At 37.0% G+C, this 18,554-nt stretch overlaps 1 protein-coding gene across 1 annotated transcript; it reads left to right on the forward strand.

Annotated features, from left to right (window-relative positions):
- The first annotated feature begins 4,087 nt into the window (after positions 1 to 4,087).
- On the forward strand, positions 4,088 to 7,164 carry LOC149085683 (disintegrin and metalloproteinase domain-containing protein 10-like). Its single transcript, XM_089232497.1, has 2 exons — positions 4,088 to 5,897; positions 7,016 to 7,164. Exons 1-2 carry the CDS (start codon positions 4,088 to 4,090, stop codon positions 7,162 to 7,164), a joined length of 1,959 nt encoding a protein of 652 aa, XP_089088623.1.
- The last annotated feature ends 11,390 nt before the right edge of the window (positions 7,165 to 18,554 follow it).

Consider the following 18,554-nt stretch of genomic DNA (forward strand, 5'->3'; position numbering starts at 1 on the left):
TATTCAATTGAGTACATATCAAGTTATTGCAGTAATAATCTGTTTTCTCACGAGCCGATGGATACGCAAAACCTTAAAATTTCCGCTTAAATCAGAAAACAAATCACTGATATAGCCAGCAATATATGCATACATAATAATAAAGGGAAGACATTCCCTATTATCTGTATTATTCTCATGAAAATGAGAACTTGTAATAGTGTCTCTCTGATGTTTGAAATTTCAATTTCCAATAAACGCTGAAATTGTTCGCATATGGCAGCAGGATGATAAGATTTGGGAACTGTTCCAAAGTTTCCTCAAGCCAACGAAAAATTTCTAGTAGACCCATAAGTTTGTAAATAGTTTAAAATTTGATAAAACTGATGGAATTGTAAACACCGACAAACATAACCCGTACGAAATACGTGTTCGAATTTAAAAAAAAAAAAATGTGTATGATTTTGCATACATATAAATATATATACAGGGTACATGGATTGTAGTACGAAATCAGTAGTACGATTCAGTACGAATGGCATTTTACTGGTGAACCATTGATCTTATGGGAATATATATATATATATATATATATATATATATATATATATATGTATGTATATGTATATACTTCCCATTTGAAAAAATATCCAAATAACGTACTCACACACAGATATGGTATTCATGTTGGAAGCGGTTTATAATTATTAAAATAAAAATGCTAACTTTTCATACGGTAACACTGTGTTAAAGACTCACAAAGTTGTTGCCCCAACCGTCCTGATCGAAACCGAAAAAAAAGTGACATGTTTCTTAGGCCGGTATTACACTATAAAAGTTCGATAAAAGTTCTATTATAAAACTTGAAAAATGCAACCAATAAGGTCAACGGTTACATTTTCTAGAATGTAACAAATAACCTTATTGGTTAGATTTTTCAAGTTTTATAAAAGGGATTTTATCAAACTTTTATAGTGTAATACCGGCCTAAGTGGAATATTTACTGAGATGTTTGAATCCGAAAAATTGGAGGCATTTTGGGAAAAAAAATCGTTTTTTTCCTCACTTGATGCTGTTTTTCCTAACTTTAATCAGGTTCTCCGAATTCAAATATCTCTGTGAATATTGAACATAGAAACTTGTAACTTTCTTTTTTGGCGTCAGGGGTGACAGAACAACAACTTTAGTGATCAGGTTTTTGAGCACAGGATATCCGTACGAAAAGTTAACATTTTTGTTTTAATAGCTATACAAACCCCTCCACAATATGAATGACGTGTCTGAGTACTACACGTTATTTGGAGACACTCTCTCATTGGAATTCATCTTCTAGGATTAACGGTTCGCCAGTAAGAAACATTATACACCCTTTATATGTATAAATATCTAAACATTCATTAGTTCAAGATTTCTTGAAAGACTGGTAATTTCTGGATATGATTATTACAAGGAAGAAAATTCATGTCTGCCCCCACGAGGACTCGAACCCCTCTTTCTCCTATGCCGGACGAGCGATCTACCAACTAAACCATAGTTACACAACCTTTTTTGCCCCATCGCCCCCTTCTTCAGAAATATTTTTCTCCCAACGCAATCCAACCCATAGGATCCTATGTTATACCCCGTAGCTTCTACCGCCCCACTGAAGCATTCCATCGCCTCCCAGGGGGCATTAACGCCCACGTTGGAAATCACTGAACTAAACTATGGTAACTGATAGGATATTTCTCCCTTGGAGCGTGTATATGTTACGGTAAATGCCCGAAGATGGTAAGTTTTACCGGTAAATATTATTATTATTAATTTTTTTTTTTACCAGGTAGAGGTGGTAAAAGCTAGAAAAACGCTTGTAACCGTATGCATTTCGGACTTTTACCAAGAGCTTCGGTAAATGCTGATATTGTGATCAATGAATGGGACGTTTTTAAGTTTAGGAAAGTAGGAAAATTCTTATTTTTACTAATTTTCGTGAAAGTTGGTAAATGTCAGCATTTACCGAAGTTCCTTGGTAAAAGTTCGAAATGTATACGTTTACAAGCGTCTTTCAGGCTTTTAGCAACTCGACTTTGTAAAACCTAGGTTTTATCATGACATTACGCCAGTAGATGGCAACTTGCATTCATGTAGAATGGTCATCTCTTTTTAATACAAGATTCCTCGAAACACTAGTTATTTTTTGATGATTACATTAAAGAAAATTCATCGACTATATCTTTCAAGGGCGAAATATTCTAGCTGTCTTGATAATTTAGTTGGTAAAGCTCTCGTCCGACATACGAGGGACCGGGGATCTAGTCCCCGTGGGGGCGGAGTTGAATTTTCTTCCTTGTAACCATCATCTCCAAAAAATACCAGTCTTTTGAGGCATCTAGTATTTACTTTCATCTGTCAAATCGGTTTTTGAGAAATTCTCACGAACGAATACATAGAACATCTAACGATCTGGTAGATAAGACGATTTTCCACAACAAAATATTATTTTTTTCTCCCGTTCATATATTATCATTAATGCTCGGATTTTTAGTGACCAGTCATACTTTTCATGGTTAGTCATATTTGAGGATTTTGAGCGATCAGTCATATTTATCGGATTTTTATCAGGAGTGGGGCAGACTTGGTTTTGTCACCGCTCCCCGTGACTGTAAAATTCGAAATCTCTATAACTCGGGGTTTTTATTTTTGTTTTTTTGCGCTTTCAGGTTAATTTTTTTCTCCGATCCTCTCCCTCCTCCTAAATATGCCACTCCTCCAAATTTGGTAGTTGCCCCTCCATCCCTTGTTCCTTCTTCAATTCTAGCACTGCCTAAACTTTATTTTCAGTGAGTTATAGAATTTTTTCCAAGACTGTGGAATACTTTCAACGCCGATGTTAGCCGCTGTGCGATCATTCGTTAAAGATTCGCATCACGATGACCGGGTTCGAATCCCACTGGTGACGCACTGATAGTTGGTTGAAGTGTGTTTTCTGCCGTTTTCTGGCTTCAGTCACATGTTACTCGATCTCCCTATTGAAAAGTCTCACAACAGTTCCTATAACCACGGCCGCGACCGAAAACAAAAATTGACACTGTTACCCCAGGTCAAGCCATTTTGGCACTCTTCCTCGTAATTTTGAACGGACAAAAAACAAACATTTAGCCCGTCCTGATCCAGTGCTAAGGTTACCACAACCCCCTAATTTCCCCTGGTTGCAACTGTAAAAATATCAAAGCATCAAACTTCCCTCGCAATAAATTTGAAGCACAGATGGCAGCGCTAACTTCGCACACAACAGCAGATAAGCACGCGGATGGTTAAGAATATGGGCTATTAGAAAATTAATATACAAACATTTTCGGCATTTTGAAAGTAGGTCCAGGTCTAATTATCCCTCGTGCACGGAAAATGACCGCGGTGCGTCCAACATAATCAAATGATCAGAAAATCGCATATAAAAGTCTTCTCCTTATTTGCATTTAATACTTCAATGCATTAGCTTTTTTTTAGAAGAACAAACTAATCGAATGACCAAAAACTTGTTTGCATTTGATTTGCAATTTAATGAAATCATTTTCCAACACAATTTTGCAAAAATATACTTCAGGGGCCGTAACAAAAGTCAATTTCTTCCGAAAAAAACAATGGATATGCAATGTGTGTTTTTTTGATATTCATTCAAGTCTGTTATCAATGTGTTTTTATTGCAATTTGCATCGACGAACGCACAAATAGCATTTTCAATTGTATTTGTTGCGTAAGAAATCTAAAGTCTTAACTGAGATCATAATGTTGAGTTTAAGCTGAAATGATTGATTTAATATGGGAATATTTTTTTCACGACAAATTTTATTCGCAGCTATCCGCAACGTGAAAATGTAGGAGAAAATATTGTAAATTAAAGTTTTTCATTGGTTCATTTCGTAGAAATTATTTATTGAATATACTTCTGCTACATTTGTAATTTCTCATTTCGGAGTACCAAAGTTTCGATGCAGTCGTTTCAAAGTCTTTAATAACATTGATATGTTGTTCGTTAGTCGAAAAACATTTTCGCAATTTTTTGCTTCTTCTCCGACATTCGGGTAAAAGTCTGCGATTCTTTTGCTTTAGTGGTTTATCTAACGAAGAAATGTTAGCAAAACAACATCTTATCGTAGTTTTATTTTTGTCATTCTTCGATTGCACTCCACTGCGATATCAAATAGTGGACGTGTCGTTTCGTCCAAGGAAAGGGGTGCCTCAGCATGCCGAAGACATCGCTATTTCAGATAGAGAGACAAACGGCCGTAAACCTGACGCTTTGATGCAACTGACTTTCTGCGCTTTCGATACCGACATTGACGTTATGCTTCACAGATCTTTAGATCCACAACTTGATGAAACCGTGGTGGAAATACGCGGTGGAAAAGGTCCAAACGAGTCAGAGATTACAAATTTCAGTGCCGAATACTATGAATTCATCAATTCCACGACGATCGTGCATGGATTCAAGAACAGACATGGCCAGTTTGAGGGATCCGTCATGGTGAACAATGGCTACGAGGTATATTTCGTAGAGCCCGCCATCGTATATTTTCCCAATGATGCTTCAGTAGTTTCAAAATCCATCGTGTATGAAGAAAATCAAGACATTTCTGAATATTTTAATTACTATAACGTAGATGATGAATATGATTACGATAACGAAGACGAACCATCATTCCACGACGTTCGATCACCAACACCACATATCGTAGAACCAGACACTACCATGAACTTCAAAATGGAATTTGTCTCGGACGAAAGTATGATTGAAACCAAAGGAAATGACGCAGAAGCATTTATTTACTTTCATGCCAAAACGGCTGACTTTATAATTCGTAGAACCAGGTTTGGATCGTTCACGGTGAGAATAATTCCTGTGAAGATAACTATTTACACAAACAGGAACGATAGCGACTACCCAATAAAAAAACAAATTAATCCTGAGAAGAGTAATATAGGATTAGTAATACAGGAGTTTAAAAAGAATCATAGAAACAATTATGCTGGATCTTATTATATAACGTTCAAGAAATATAAAGGAAATGTGAACGGATATGCTTTTAGAGCAGCTATGTGTCGGCGTAGCAATGTTGCCGTTAGTAGACAAAGTTATGGTTCTGGACGCATGAGATCGTTAGGCTCAACAACGCGAACAGTTACGCATGAGATTGGTCATCTTCTAGGAGCTTACCACGACAGTGAACCTAAATTACCAAAAAAATGTATACCACTTTTTGGATCTTATATAATGGGACCGAGCGGTCCAGATGATGAAGATTTGAGACGGTTTTCCACATGCAGCGTGAGAACTATAACTGCTACAATGAAGGATAAAATAATGACCAATGAGTGTAGGAACAAGTTAGTCACTAGTCCGACGTGCGGTAACGCTGTCAGAGAGGCGGGAGAGGAATGCGACTGCGGAACGCCAGAAACCTGCGACATGATGGACAAGTGCTGCACACCAAAAGGAGGTCTCGGTGGAGATCGCGAATGCACCTACCGAAGGCATATGGATAGAGTCTGCAGTAGCAAGGACGATATATGTTGTACAGAAAATTGCGCCGTTCAGGTAGCGGGAAAAGAATGTGATTTCGGACCAGATGGCTGCATCATACAAGAATGCGACGGTACTTCGAAGGAATGCACGCAATTTAAAAAAATTGCACCGGAAGGCAGAAAATGTTTCGCAAGACCAGGAAAATGTTCTTATGGTTCTTGTGACAGATCATTATGTGAAACGAAAAACCTGACAGTATGCAATTGCATTGGCCTCGATGCCTGCCGTTTTTGCTGTTTCATACCTGGGAATTTGTCTTGTGTCCCGGTGAAAACTCTGGATGCCTTCAAAGGAATGGACGTGTTTCTACCTTACGGAACAAAGTGCGGAATGAAAGGGACATGCGCTGTTTCTGGTGAGTGTATTGAAGCGACAACAACGATGAAAACGACAACGGGAAGTATCACTACCACTTCTCGCAATGCATCTGGTAATTTTACAGAATCAACAACAACGATTAGAACGACAACGGGAAGTATCACTACCACTTCTCGCGATACACCTGGTAATTTTACAGAATCCACAACAACGATGAAAACGACAACGGGAAGTATCACTACCACTTCTCGCGATACACCTGGTAATTTTACAGAATCAACAACAACGATAAAAACGACAACGGGAAGTATCACTACCACTTCTCGCGATGCATCTGGTAATTTTACAGAATCAACAACAACGATTAGAACGACAACGGGAAGTATCACTACCACTTCTCGCGATACACCTGGTAATTTTACAGAATCCACAACAACGATGAAAACGACAACGGGAAGTATCACTACCACTTCTCGCGATACACCTGGTAATTTTACAGAATCAACAACGACCATGAAGACGACAACGGGAAATATTACTACGACTTCTCGCGATACATCAGGTAATTTTACAAAATCAACAACAGTTTCGAATACCACGACAATGACCACATGGGTATACATCCTCGGTGCGGTTGTTGGAATTTTAATCTTGATTTGCGCCTATGTTCTACACATATACATTACAAAAAACACTGTTCCACAATCCTTAGAACCCATAGCGCCCGTAAATATTATTCCAAAAAAAACGTCTGAAATTTTTTTCCGGCGTCCTAGAGGTATGGATGATTTCGATCAGCCATTTCATTTGCAACCTCGTGATGGTTCTGATGGGGGCCCTCGAGTGGAAATATTACTTGGATAAAATGTTTGGCTTTCTCTTCTTCATTGTAATAATGCTGTTAATTTATGTCCTTTTTTCTCAGAGTTAAGATGAATAGCGTTTCTTGAATTCATGTTTTTGTCTGCACAATGCTCATCACTTTAGTGGTCAATGTTCCCGATTGGGAGCATCGGTTTTTTTTTTTAATCAGAAGAAGTAAGCAATATATTTGTTCACTTCATTGCCTATAACATAAATTTAATATTTTAATATTCTGTTTTTAATTAAATATAATATCATTTTTTTTGGTTAATTTTATTGTTGTCTCAATAGTCATGTGCAATGTCCAGAAAATGTGCATGAAACTCCCTGTTAATGCATTTTATGGTGGATATCTTTGTACGGAACGATCCGAAGGAGAAACAACATTTGAAGGAGAAACAACCAATTTTATGGTGGATATCTTTAAACTAAACGATTAGGAGAAACATGAAAAAAAGTTTGAAAAAATTAGTTCAATTCTTAATTTTGACGATAGAATGTGAGTTTGATCTCATGCCTTTGCTGTTACAAGATTACTAGTAACAGAATTCTCGGTGCTGGCAAAGTTATCTTCAATTACTGGCAAGATTGAAAAATTGACAAACCCTTATAAAAGAATGAACTATAATTCTGGCATCATTTAAGAAGTGACAAAGCATTGTAAACACGTATGCATGTCGGGAACACAATGCTAGGAAGCCACGGTAACAAAAGCAAACATTCCGAAAGTGATTTTTGAGGGAGAAAAATCATTGTAACCCGACAAGTTCTTGTCCATTTCGTGCATTCGCCCATGCCTTGTAAACTTATAAAGTAGCCAATCGTTCAAGTCGTGGCCCATTTGGTATATATGCAAAATTTGGCGACGGTAAAATTGTAGATTTCTATAAAGAACACGCACACAGAAGATCAGTTTTATACACCGGGCGTCCATATTTAAAAGAACCTACTTTAGAGTAGCCTACAGGCGAAATCTGTCATCAGAAAATTGTCAAAATTTCTGAAGGATTTACGTAGTGATAGGAATTTGATTCAGGGGGAAAATTAGTCACCCATTCCACCATCAGAGGGTGTTTTATTAAAAAATGACACATTTAGGCAAGCGTTTATAATTTTAACAACTGTTAATCACTTTTACAATATTGTTACTGCAATAAAACATATTCCACATGATGGCCATCATTTTCAGATACCGTGTGAAATTGCAAGATGACATGTTCAACAAATTCTGCCTTAAAAGTCACGTACAGTTCTTGGATTGTCACGATTTACCAGACGTTTCAAATACCCCAAAACGCAAAAATTGCATGGATTAAGGTCCGGGGTTAGGAGAGGCCACAGATTAGGCAAGTGCCGGCGGATGACACCTTCTACTGTAAAATGTGAACATTTTTAACACACAGTGCGAGATGTGCCTTAGGTCCGTCTTGCATAAATAATGCACACAAGGCAGACACCGTGACGTGTTTGCAGAGCCATAAAAATGTATTTCTTCTACAGCAATGCATGTTGCTTCCCGGTGATCGAACTTATCTCTGGATCTGTAGAACGTAGTTAATCGTAGAAGTAGGGAGTAAATCCACACCATACCGTCACTTTTGGTGAATGCAACGGAACTTCTAATATTTCGCGCGTATTTTCTGGTTTCCAAATTCGGCACTTGTGTGTGTCCACTGCACCATATAAGTGAAAATGCTATTCGTCTGCCCAGAGGATATTCCAAGCCCATTCTGAATCGTGTCAACCCGAGCTACTGCAATGAGAACGGGAATCGAGCTTCATAATCATGTTATGTCAACTGCTGCACAACTGAAAGTTTGTGCGGATAATATCGGAGGATATTCCGCATTACCTTAGGGACAGTTGAACGTGGCCTATCCAATGTGTGTGCAACACGCCTGACACCAGTACCACGAGAATTTGAAGCTCTGTCCTCTTTCACCTGAAGCGAAACCTCCTGTACTGCGTCTATAGAATACTGGTTTCCTTCCTCTTCCAGGACGAACAGCTAACGATCCTATGGTTTCGAATTTCCTTATAATGCTCCGAAGGTTTTTAACATTCATTAGACCTTTTCGAATACTCTTCCAAGTCTGATCTTTCCGTAGAGCAGTTACTGCGGAATTGCTGTTTTTTTAAAAACAATTTGGCCAAGGAAGCGCAATCTCTCTCGTAAACTTATCATCATCGTGAGCAGCAAACGCATTGAGAATCAAAATCTCCGCGAATGCTTTTGGGTGTTTATAACACTGCTGCGTGACGTCATACAAATGTACGTGTTTACTACAGGTATTGAAAGTGAAACGCCCACTGATGGCGACATGTGCAACGTATCCCCCCCCCCCCCACCGGAAACAAATTCCGTTTTTACGTTTACGTTTCTGATCCTCCATAGATTACTAGCAGAAATACCCGGCGTTATCCGGATATAAAAATACGAGGAAAAAATGCTTGACACTTGAGTAATTCGTGCAGTTTCCTTATTTCGAGGCGAGAAGAGCGAGCCCGTCCCTGCAGAGTATAGCCAGACCTTCAACATGTTACCTACATATTATGAAAATTGAAGCATTCGCCATCTTTACTCAAAATATGTGAAATATATGGCAGCACCAACAAGGACACAAAACGTGCTCAATATGAAAACATAAATACGTTAGGGCCATGTATATGGATGCACAACATGGCCCGGCATGTACCGATTCGTTAGAAATTTTCAGAGGAATATAAACGAAGTGCATGTGCGGTTAAGTAGTAGTTGCGGTCTTATCGCCAAATGACAATCATCGTTTATAACGGGAATTTAAAATATCACGTATGTGCTACTTATTGGATGAATTTTACTTTTTCGATATGGAAAAGATAAAGTAAATGATGGAGTGAATTTTTCAGCCACCAAGACACTGACGTGAATTCACCTCAAGGTTGCAGAGCCAGTGAAGAGAGCTTAGCAAAGATTTTATATTTTCTCAAAATTGAACCCTCTACGATCCAATTCAATAAAAACCCATTAAATCCTTTACTTAAAAGTTAAGATGCATTTGCAAATGAATGTATGCTTTTTAGTAAATGAGTGCGGTTAGCATTACACATGTTTTGAAAAAATACATCACGAATTATACATAAATCCAATTTTTTTTTAATTCAGACACTAAAATTTTAATTACGTTAATTGAGTGATTGGAGAGATAGTTTCCTTTTTGTGTGGATACTGAAACTGCCCCAAAATGTTCCTCTTCTGCTACAGAAAAATCTTGTTTTCATTAGACAGACTGTGTTCACTAAAAGCTCGCTATAACGACAAGCACTTTTTTAATGCCGCTTCGCTAACAAAGTATGTTTTGAAATTTATGTTTTTCTCTGTATGGATAGCATGTTGATCTTAACTCTTTGTAATTCACCCGCCGTCACGAAGGAAGACATTTTCGTTCGGGGTCCAGTGTTGACGTTATACCGAGACTTGATTGTAGCATGCACCCACCACATATGAAAGCGAATGGGAGCCGATCCCCCTGTTAAAAAGGCGTCACAGCGCAGAGCAACAGGCCTTCAACGGTACAATTATTCAATCATCACACGACATTCATAGTTAGAAAAATTGATGGTAGATGGCAGCACTACACATAACAAGCATAACGCTGAAACAAACTTCACGTTAAGTTCGTGACAAGTGGGAAACATTCCGAAATGTTCCAGTTCATTATGAGTTCCGCAGAGGAATATGGACGAGATGCAGGTTCATCAAGGTGCAGTAGCAAAAGAGGTTCAAAATAAGAGTAGAAAAGAAAGATAAATTTATCTGGTTTCCCCTCCCCATCTTATATATTTCTAGTCCAAAAAAAATAAAAATCGTCTATAACGAGAAGCTTGTTATAATCACAATCTTCCCTCAGATTGTGAACCGTCGTTACAACAGACTTCATTTTTATAATTTAAAGCCACTTTCACACTCAGAACACTTATTCAGGCGTGCACCAAAACGTTAAAAATTTGCTATAGGAATTTTTACTAGGTGCATGTACGGTTAAGTAGCCTTAGTACCATTTTGCATACTTATATGAAAGTTAACTTTTGCAAGATCTCAATGTAAGTGTGCCGCAGAGCTCGGTTGTGGATTATGGTCTGCCGAGAGATAAAAAAAATAGTAGAAAAAAAACACAGCCTATACTCTGAGCGGTCAAAGAAAGAGCATATTAAGGGTGATTTCACGAGAAATTCATACCTATTTGGATAAAGAATGGAAGCCTTATGGGCACCAGATTCTCGAGAAAAATCTTCAAAAAATTTCTCTGCCGATTCGGGCATCCGACTCCAAATAATAGATGCAATGAAAAATTTTACTAAATATAATTTCTGAATTTACTTGCTTCAAAGATTAAAACACGTAATAATAATAAGTTATTTGAGCAAAATTTACCAAAATCTTCATAGCAAATGCAAAAACTCAAAAACCAAAAAAGCTGTCATCAATTAAAGATCTAAAATCTGTCGATCCACATAATTCAATTTTTTGATATTGGTAAGTAAGATACCAAGTTGCTGTTCCCCCAGTTCCATCTCCAGAAAAACGTATGTTCCAGTACAGAGTGATTTTTCTGAGGGACTTCGACTCCTTTCGTTACTCCTAAATATATATACACCTACCAGTTTACATATATAAAATTGTAACTAGATTTTTAAGCATCATGGGCTACATACGTCAAAAGGACACAAAATAAGAGTATTGTAAATCCTTACTGATTTGCGATACAGGGCTGGATTTGGGCAGGTGCACAGTCACATCTTTAACTTCCACATAGAAGGGGGAATTGAGAGAGCTCTAGCCCGGTGACGAAACCTATCATTATTGATCACTTATACAAGGTGTATAGCTACTATCACGCGCCACATTTTTACTGGCGAACCATTGGTCCCAGAAACATAGGTATAATCTTTCAGGTAGAAAAAGTATCCAAATACCGCACAGAACACAATTACGTCTTCCCTATTGCAAAAGATGTTGTAATTATTCAGATACAAAAATTAATGTGTCCGTTTCACACGGAGATCAAAAACTCAGTTAAAATTGCATTTTCTCCGTCTCTCCTCAATTCCAACAAAACAAAAAAAATCGGCTTTTCTGATTAAAATCGTCAGTGCGAAATTTGAATTGAAAAAAATCTAACGGACAAGCTCCTTTCAAGCTTTTCTTTCCAGACTTTGGCTTGCTTTTTAAATTCAAAATGTCTCAGCGAGTGCTGCACTTAAAACGATGATTTTGTTGCTGTTGTTTTTCCGCCTAAGAAGAGACGGGAAAATGCCTTTCTCATTGGGTTTTTCTGTACACGGCGTCCTTATAATAAGAAGTCAAATTTTATATTTATACAAACCCCCTTGCTGCATGAAAGACGTATCTGAGTACTACACGTTATTTTGATATTTTGTATGATAGAAAAATATGCCTATAGCATGAATGGTTCACCAGTAAAATGAGGCAGGGGCGATTATGGATTCACCGTGCATGTAATATGGAGTATGCAAAACAAATCCCTTTTTTTTTGCCGTGCGACAATTATTATTGATCCCGATAAATCGCGATTGTACGATAAATGGTAAACTAATAAGATAGTGGGGATATTAGTTTAGTCCCACTTGCAGTTATAACTCTAAAAGTTTTATATATCCCCAGGTTTTGGATGTATAGCGATCTTTCTGTTGCATTTTTTTTTCACCTCTATGAGTCGTTATACGACCTACTGTGTGGTGAGGTTTTGGATACCATAACTACAGATGGGACATAGTAGATTTGGTCGAGGAGGTGCAGAGAAGTGCCAGGCGCATAGGCCTGCCGAAACCTGTCATTATTGATCGCTTATACAAGGTGTATAGCTACTATCACGCGCCACATTTTTACTGGCGAACCATTGGTCCCAGAAACATAGGTATAATCTTTCAGGTAGAAAAAGTATCCAAATAACGCACAGAACACAATTACGTCTTCCCTATTGCAAGGTGTGTGATTATTCAGATAGAAAAGTTAATGTTTCCGTTTCACACGGAGATCAAAAACTCAGTTTAAATTGCATTTTCTCCGTCTCTCCTCAATGTCAATAAAACAAAAATTCCACTTTTCTGATAAGGTTCTTCACTGAGATATTTGAATTAAAAATAACTAACGGACAACGCTCCTTTCCCTTATTTATACTTTTCTTTCCAGACTTTACTTTTGTTACTTTTGTTTGATACTTTTCTTTAGTTTGATTTTTGAATTTAAAATGTCTCAGCGAATACTGCACTTAAAACGATGATTTTGTTGCTGTTGTTTTTCCACCTCAGAAGTGACGAGGAAACGCCTTTCTAATTGGGTTTTTTAGAACACGGTGTCCTTATAAACAGTTAAGTTTTATCCTTTAATAACTAACTATACAACGCCTTGCTAACATGAAAAACGTATCTGGGTCAACAGGTTATTTTGATATTTTTTATAATTGAAAAGTATATGCCTATAAGATGAATGTTTCACCAGTAAAATCAGGCAAATGTGGATTAGCGGAATCAGAATATTTATTCAATTTGGCAGAGCTAATTTTGAAGTCAAAAAATTTTTTTTAATAGGACAGCATTACGGGGGGAAAAACAACAACATACACTTCAGCAAAAACCCTCAACGAATTATTACGCAAAAAGTAATAGTAATTATAATAAACCAAGAAAACCACATTTGCATAAGACAGGGTTATTCAGGGCTACGAAATTGGTTTTAATATTTCAGATGGATCGGTATAAAGAAGACAATGTCTCAAACGGTAGTTAAGAAAAAAAGTAAATATGTTTGATTTTCGAGTTATTCAGCGTCAGTACTTGTTTGAAATTGGAAATGCCATTCCTGAGAAAGTAATTATCCCGAAAACTTCTGTAAGTTGGGCACTCGCAAAATACATGTTCCCCAGATTCACTTCTACGTAGATTACAAAAGCTGCATATTTCTCGAGGCTCAACTATGAAATATTTATCTCTCAGACTATAATAGATATCAAACCGAAACGAAGCTGAATTAATACGCGATTGAGATGTATTTCTGAGCCAACTATCAGATAACCTTCCAAATATCAAGATGGTTTTGTTAATCTAATAGCACACTGCGGTATAGCAAGTTTTTAAAAACTGAAGAGATCTTTTTGTTCACCCTGAAGTCAACCGTTATAGGACGTAGGGTATGTAATGTTTAAAAACGGCAGGATCGAGGATAAATTTTAAAAACTTCTATCCAATCTCGTCAAAAATGTTCAAAGTTGTTGCAAATTTTCGGGAATCTATTACTTTTCATGTCTAAAATTCGAAAGTAAAATTTGATCAAGACTTTTTCCATTATAACTGATACCTGGGGTTGCTCTAATTCAATACGGAGGAGATAATCGGGTATATATTTAGGCAGGGCAAAAGATTTTCTAAAAAATAGTGAAAAAATATGTTCATATCACCTAAAAATTTCAATACCCATACTGGGGCCCAAAGGGGAATTATGGATTCACCTTGTATGTAAATGTAATATGGGAATATACAAAACATCACTTTTTTTGCCGTGCGACAAATATTGATCATGACAAATCGCGACTGTACGATAAATATTAATTTCTTAGCATAGTGGGGGAAAATAGTTTAGTCCTACTTGTGCTTATTACTCTAGACGATTTTTATATCCACAGGTTTTAGATGTATTGCGATTTTTCTGTTGCCTTTGAACTTTTTCCCCCACCACTATATATAAAAGAGCAACCGATAAAAACCATATTTCAATGGAAAAACTTCAAAAGTCAGAGTATAGCGCCAAAAAAAAAAATGTGCTTCACACGCATAACTCGAAATTATAATCTAGATATTATAAGGCGAAAAAATTAGAAGGAATTGAAAAAAGGGAAAAAGGAAGAAAAATTGGACAAAATATGGATCAATGAGGAGGTCATTCTCAAGGGGGGGAACCCCACATTGCTCCAAACTGCTAAAATTTTTCCAATGATGGTAAGCCTAATAGGCATAAAATTACCATCTGTTCACTCGTGTGTGTGTGTGTGTGTTCTCTATACACATGTACAATTTTGGATCGATCGTCACCAAATTCTGCATATATACCAAATGGGACCGACTTGAACGATAGGCTACTTTAAAATTTTGTGAGAGCAGAGCAAGTGCCCCAAATGGGCAAAAAACAATCGGGCAACAATGGTTTTTGGGCCTCAACAATCAGTTTCCGAACGTTTACTTTGGTTACAGTGGTTGCCTAGCAATGCGTTTCATGCGTGTATATGCCCTTACAATGGTTTGTCACGTTTCTAATCCTGTTACTATAAGTATAATAGTTTATGCCTTTGTAATGGTTTGCCTTTTTTCAATACTATCAGTAAGGAGACTTTTTGAATAGACGTCATAATCATCATCAGCACCGCTTCGAGGTTGAGGAAAAGGGTGATCCTCATAGTAATCAGTGTTAAAATTGCCGATTCTACTGTAGAAATGCAGAAATTTGGTGGGATTTTCCGCCCCATCAACAATTTTGAAAATTGTATTGAATTCTCGATTTTTGAAATATGTATTGAGACATACGAAGCCCAGAAAATTAAATATGAAGTAATTAGCCGGACCTAATTTTGAGTTGGATATTCATGCAATAACATTGATTTCAAGTTTTATATTTACATCTTTTCAACCATGAAAATTAATATCTCCGTATTGTCTTTTGATATTCAACTGCATAAATTCATATAGTTTAGGTTGTTTTAAAATTAATTATGGGCCCGTAAAAAGCACATCGCAAAAATTCCACAGCTTTAACTAAGCATTTTTGGAAGGTGGAATAGGCAGATGGATAACTTGGGGGGGATAAGTTCGGGGGGGGGAGTCGAAATACCTAGCACCCGCTTAAAAAAGGAAAAAAAAATATTCATTTCTATGTTTCTTTAATCTAGATTTATTTCATCAGTCGCGCAGGAAGTCGCCATATTGGTGAACACAGTTTGCATGTACCCTCAAAGAAAGAGGGAGATATCACGTGATCCAAAAAGCCTCATTAAAGAAAACCCGGGCAGCGCCGGGTATTATAGCTAGGCGCATTTGGCCAATATCCTTATTATTTAGATTACAGGGTATGATCTATATCGATCATCCAGATTTATCTCCCGCATTTTTGTAATTATACAAATCCGCATTCCTCTACTATTTTGGCAATTCTGCAAGTTCGAAACATGTCCCCTTATTTATTTTTGTAATTATGTAAGTTGCAAAATGTTTTTCTTTCATTTTTGTCGTTATACAAGTTCGTAGCATGTTTTCTTTCCCATTTTTGTGCCCGGGCAACGCCGGGTATTATAGCTAGTGAGAATATAAAATTGAAGAATGAAGAAAACATACCAAGAGTTAGACATTTTAAAACATGCCGCCTGAATTAACAATGAGGAAAACGTGGGTGAAGTTTGAACCGCATAAAAGAAGACGGATAACCGTTGCCACTCGAAATATTTAAAAATTCAGAATATACTTCTAAAAAATCCTTAGCATTATTACAGGTTTTTTTTTAATTCTTGAAAGTTGTCCAAAAAAATATATTTTTCAAAATTCTAATACTGATGTTAGAATTTAAATTAGACACAAAATTAACTTTAAATTTGAATTCTTTGTTTTTATCAAAAATACCAATATAGGCTATGTTATTAGACAGGCAAATTTTAAGATCCAGGAAGTCCGTAGATAGGGGCCAGTCACGACACCCTGTCTACCGACTTCCTGGATCTTAAAATTTGTCTGTACCCTGCTCGCACCCTTTTTTTATTGAATACTTTTTCGTGCACAGTCGATCCCGGCTATAACGTTTTCCCCGCTTGGTGCGACACATTTTTGGAGTCTCAACTCCAAGTAGTCATTAAGATTTCCCTTTTAAAGAGTTTTTCCGCTTACAACGTTTCTTCATGGCGGTTCTTTGAAAAACTTTATAAGCGGGATCCACTGTAATTTACTTTTTTCGAGTCAAACTTGGTTATAACAATCTCTGTTGTAATGACGCATTGGCTATAAAGTCAATACTTGACGAAATGACTGATTCCCATACAGAATAATTTTCATGAACGCTGACAAATAATTGCTTATAACGTCGAAGAAATCGCAACGCCCTCGGATACAACGATTCATTTTTTGTCGCTCTTGCTTTTGATTTTATGGCTTTTTTTGCAAGAAATTTCTACAATTGCAGCTCATCGCATTTGAGCTGTGTTTGCCGATTGTTCTGTAATCGGCAAATTTTCTGACTTAATCTGATTTAAAATCGAATTTTAGAATTAAAATTCGTTTATGAACGGACTCAAATCTTTCTCAAAGGCATCAAAAATACGGAGAAATAAAGGAATCACGATTATTAATACTTACTGAGATATTAGCGTTTACATTATTTAGTTATGCAACTTTTTTGCGAATGCACTGAGAATCGTAAGATGATTTAAAAAACGGATTCACGTCAGAAATCGCTTTATTTAGCGAATCCCCGTGAGAGTGAGATCTACTCGTTACACGTATATGACGTTATAACTAGGTGAGACTTGAGTCATATATATGAACAAATCATAATTAACAAGATTCTCCACTGATTTCCGCTGACGTAAACGCTGATTCCCAGAATACTTACGCAAGCCATTTTCATTCGTTATTTTTCACCATGCTTTTTTTACAGCGTTACAACGTTTCTCGCGGGATCGTTGGAGAGAAGGGTAACGTTATACCCTCAACCTCACAATCAAAGACAGATTAGCAGCTCAGGATGGAACAAAAAAAAGAATGATTATTGGGAAAAAAAGCACAAATACAACATCATCGATCATGGAAGAAACAACAGCCTTTATATTGGAGGTATAAAAGAAACAAAACGACGTAGAAAAGATAAAAATAGAATGGTTTTTATCTCCTTGATCTTCTTAGTAATCAGCATCATCATACCCCAAGAACATGAGAAATATTCGAAAACAAGATCCAGTATCCACAAAATCAAACATTCGTTCAACAATTCAGTTTTTGCATGAGAAAAAACCAAATTCTCTCTCTCTCTCAGAAAGGAATGTGTTGTTTTCCAACCGATATGTGTTGGAATGACGTCAGTTCTGATGACGATGTGTGTCGAAGAAAAAAAGTTAACGGGAACTTCACGTCGAATCAAAATCTCGTTGCTGTTCGTTACAGCGTCAAATACCAGGAAAATGCACTTGCTTTGATATATACTGACTTTTCTCACATTATACTAAATAGTTTTTCCTAATGTCTTCATTCATGATTTATGTAAGTATGGGTTAAAAGGTGGACAAGTGTTCGCATGTTGCATGTTTTTATGATAGAAAGGAAAATAAATTTCCAAAAATTGCATGAAATATAGTTTCATAAATCAAAAGGAAATGTCAAGTGAAAAAAGGGGAACCAAGTCGGGAATTTCTGCTACGCCATGCATGTTGCAAGGTGTTGTATAGTTATTAAATTAAAAACAATAACATCTGATGCGCCCGGGAAGGGACCGTAACACTGAAAGGGACCGTACATGGACGGCCGACCAGACTCAGGTCAAGCTCACAACTTGCTGACGTTGCCACCAGATGGCGACTTATACAAGGATGACGTCACTCTCCGCTACCATACTAAGGTTTTTAACAACTGGCTGTTGCGAAGATATATTTCGGAAAGAGAGAAATTCAACTGGCGCGAACCCACGTCCTCTCAAACTTCAAAAGTTTGAATTTTCTCTCTTTCCGAAATATATATTCGCAACAGCCAGTTGTTAAAAACCTTCGAATTGAATTTAGTCAAAGCGAAATTTATTGCACAAATA

Source organism: Pholcus phalangioides, unplaced genomic scaffold (assembly GCF_987345545.1).
Source record: "Pholcus phalangioides strain wild (caught in Gottingen) unplaced genomic scaffold, Ppha-v1.0 ptg000006l_1, whole genome shotgun sequence".
Taxonomy (NCBI): Eukaryota; Metazoa; Arthropoda; class Arachnida; order Araneae; family Pholcidae; genus Pholcus; species Pholcus phalangioides.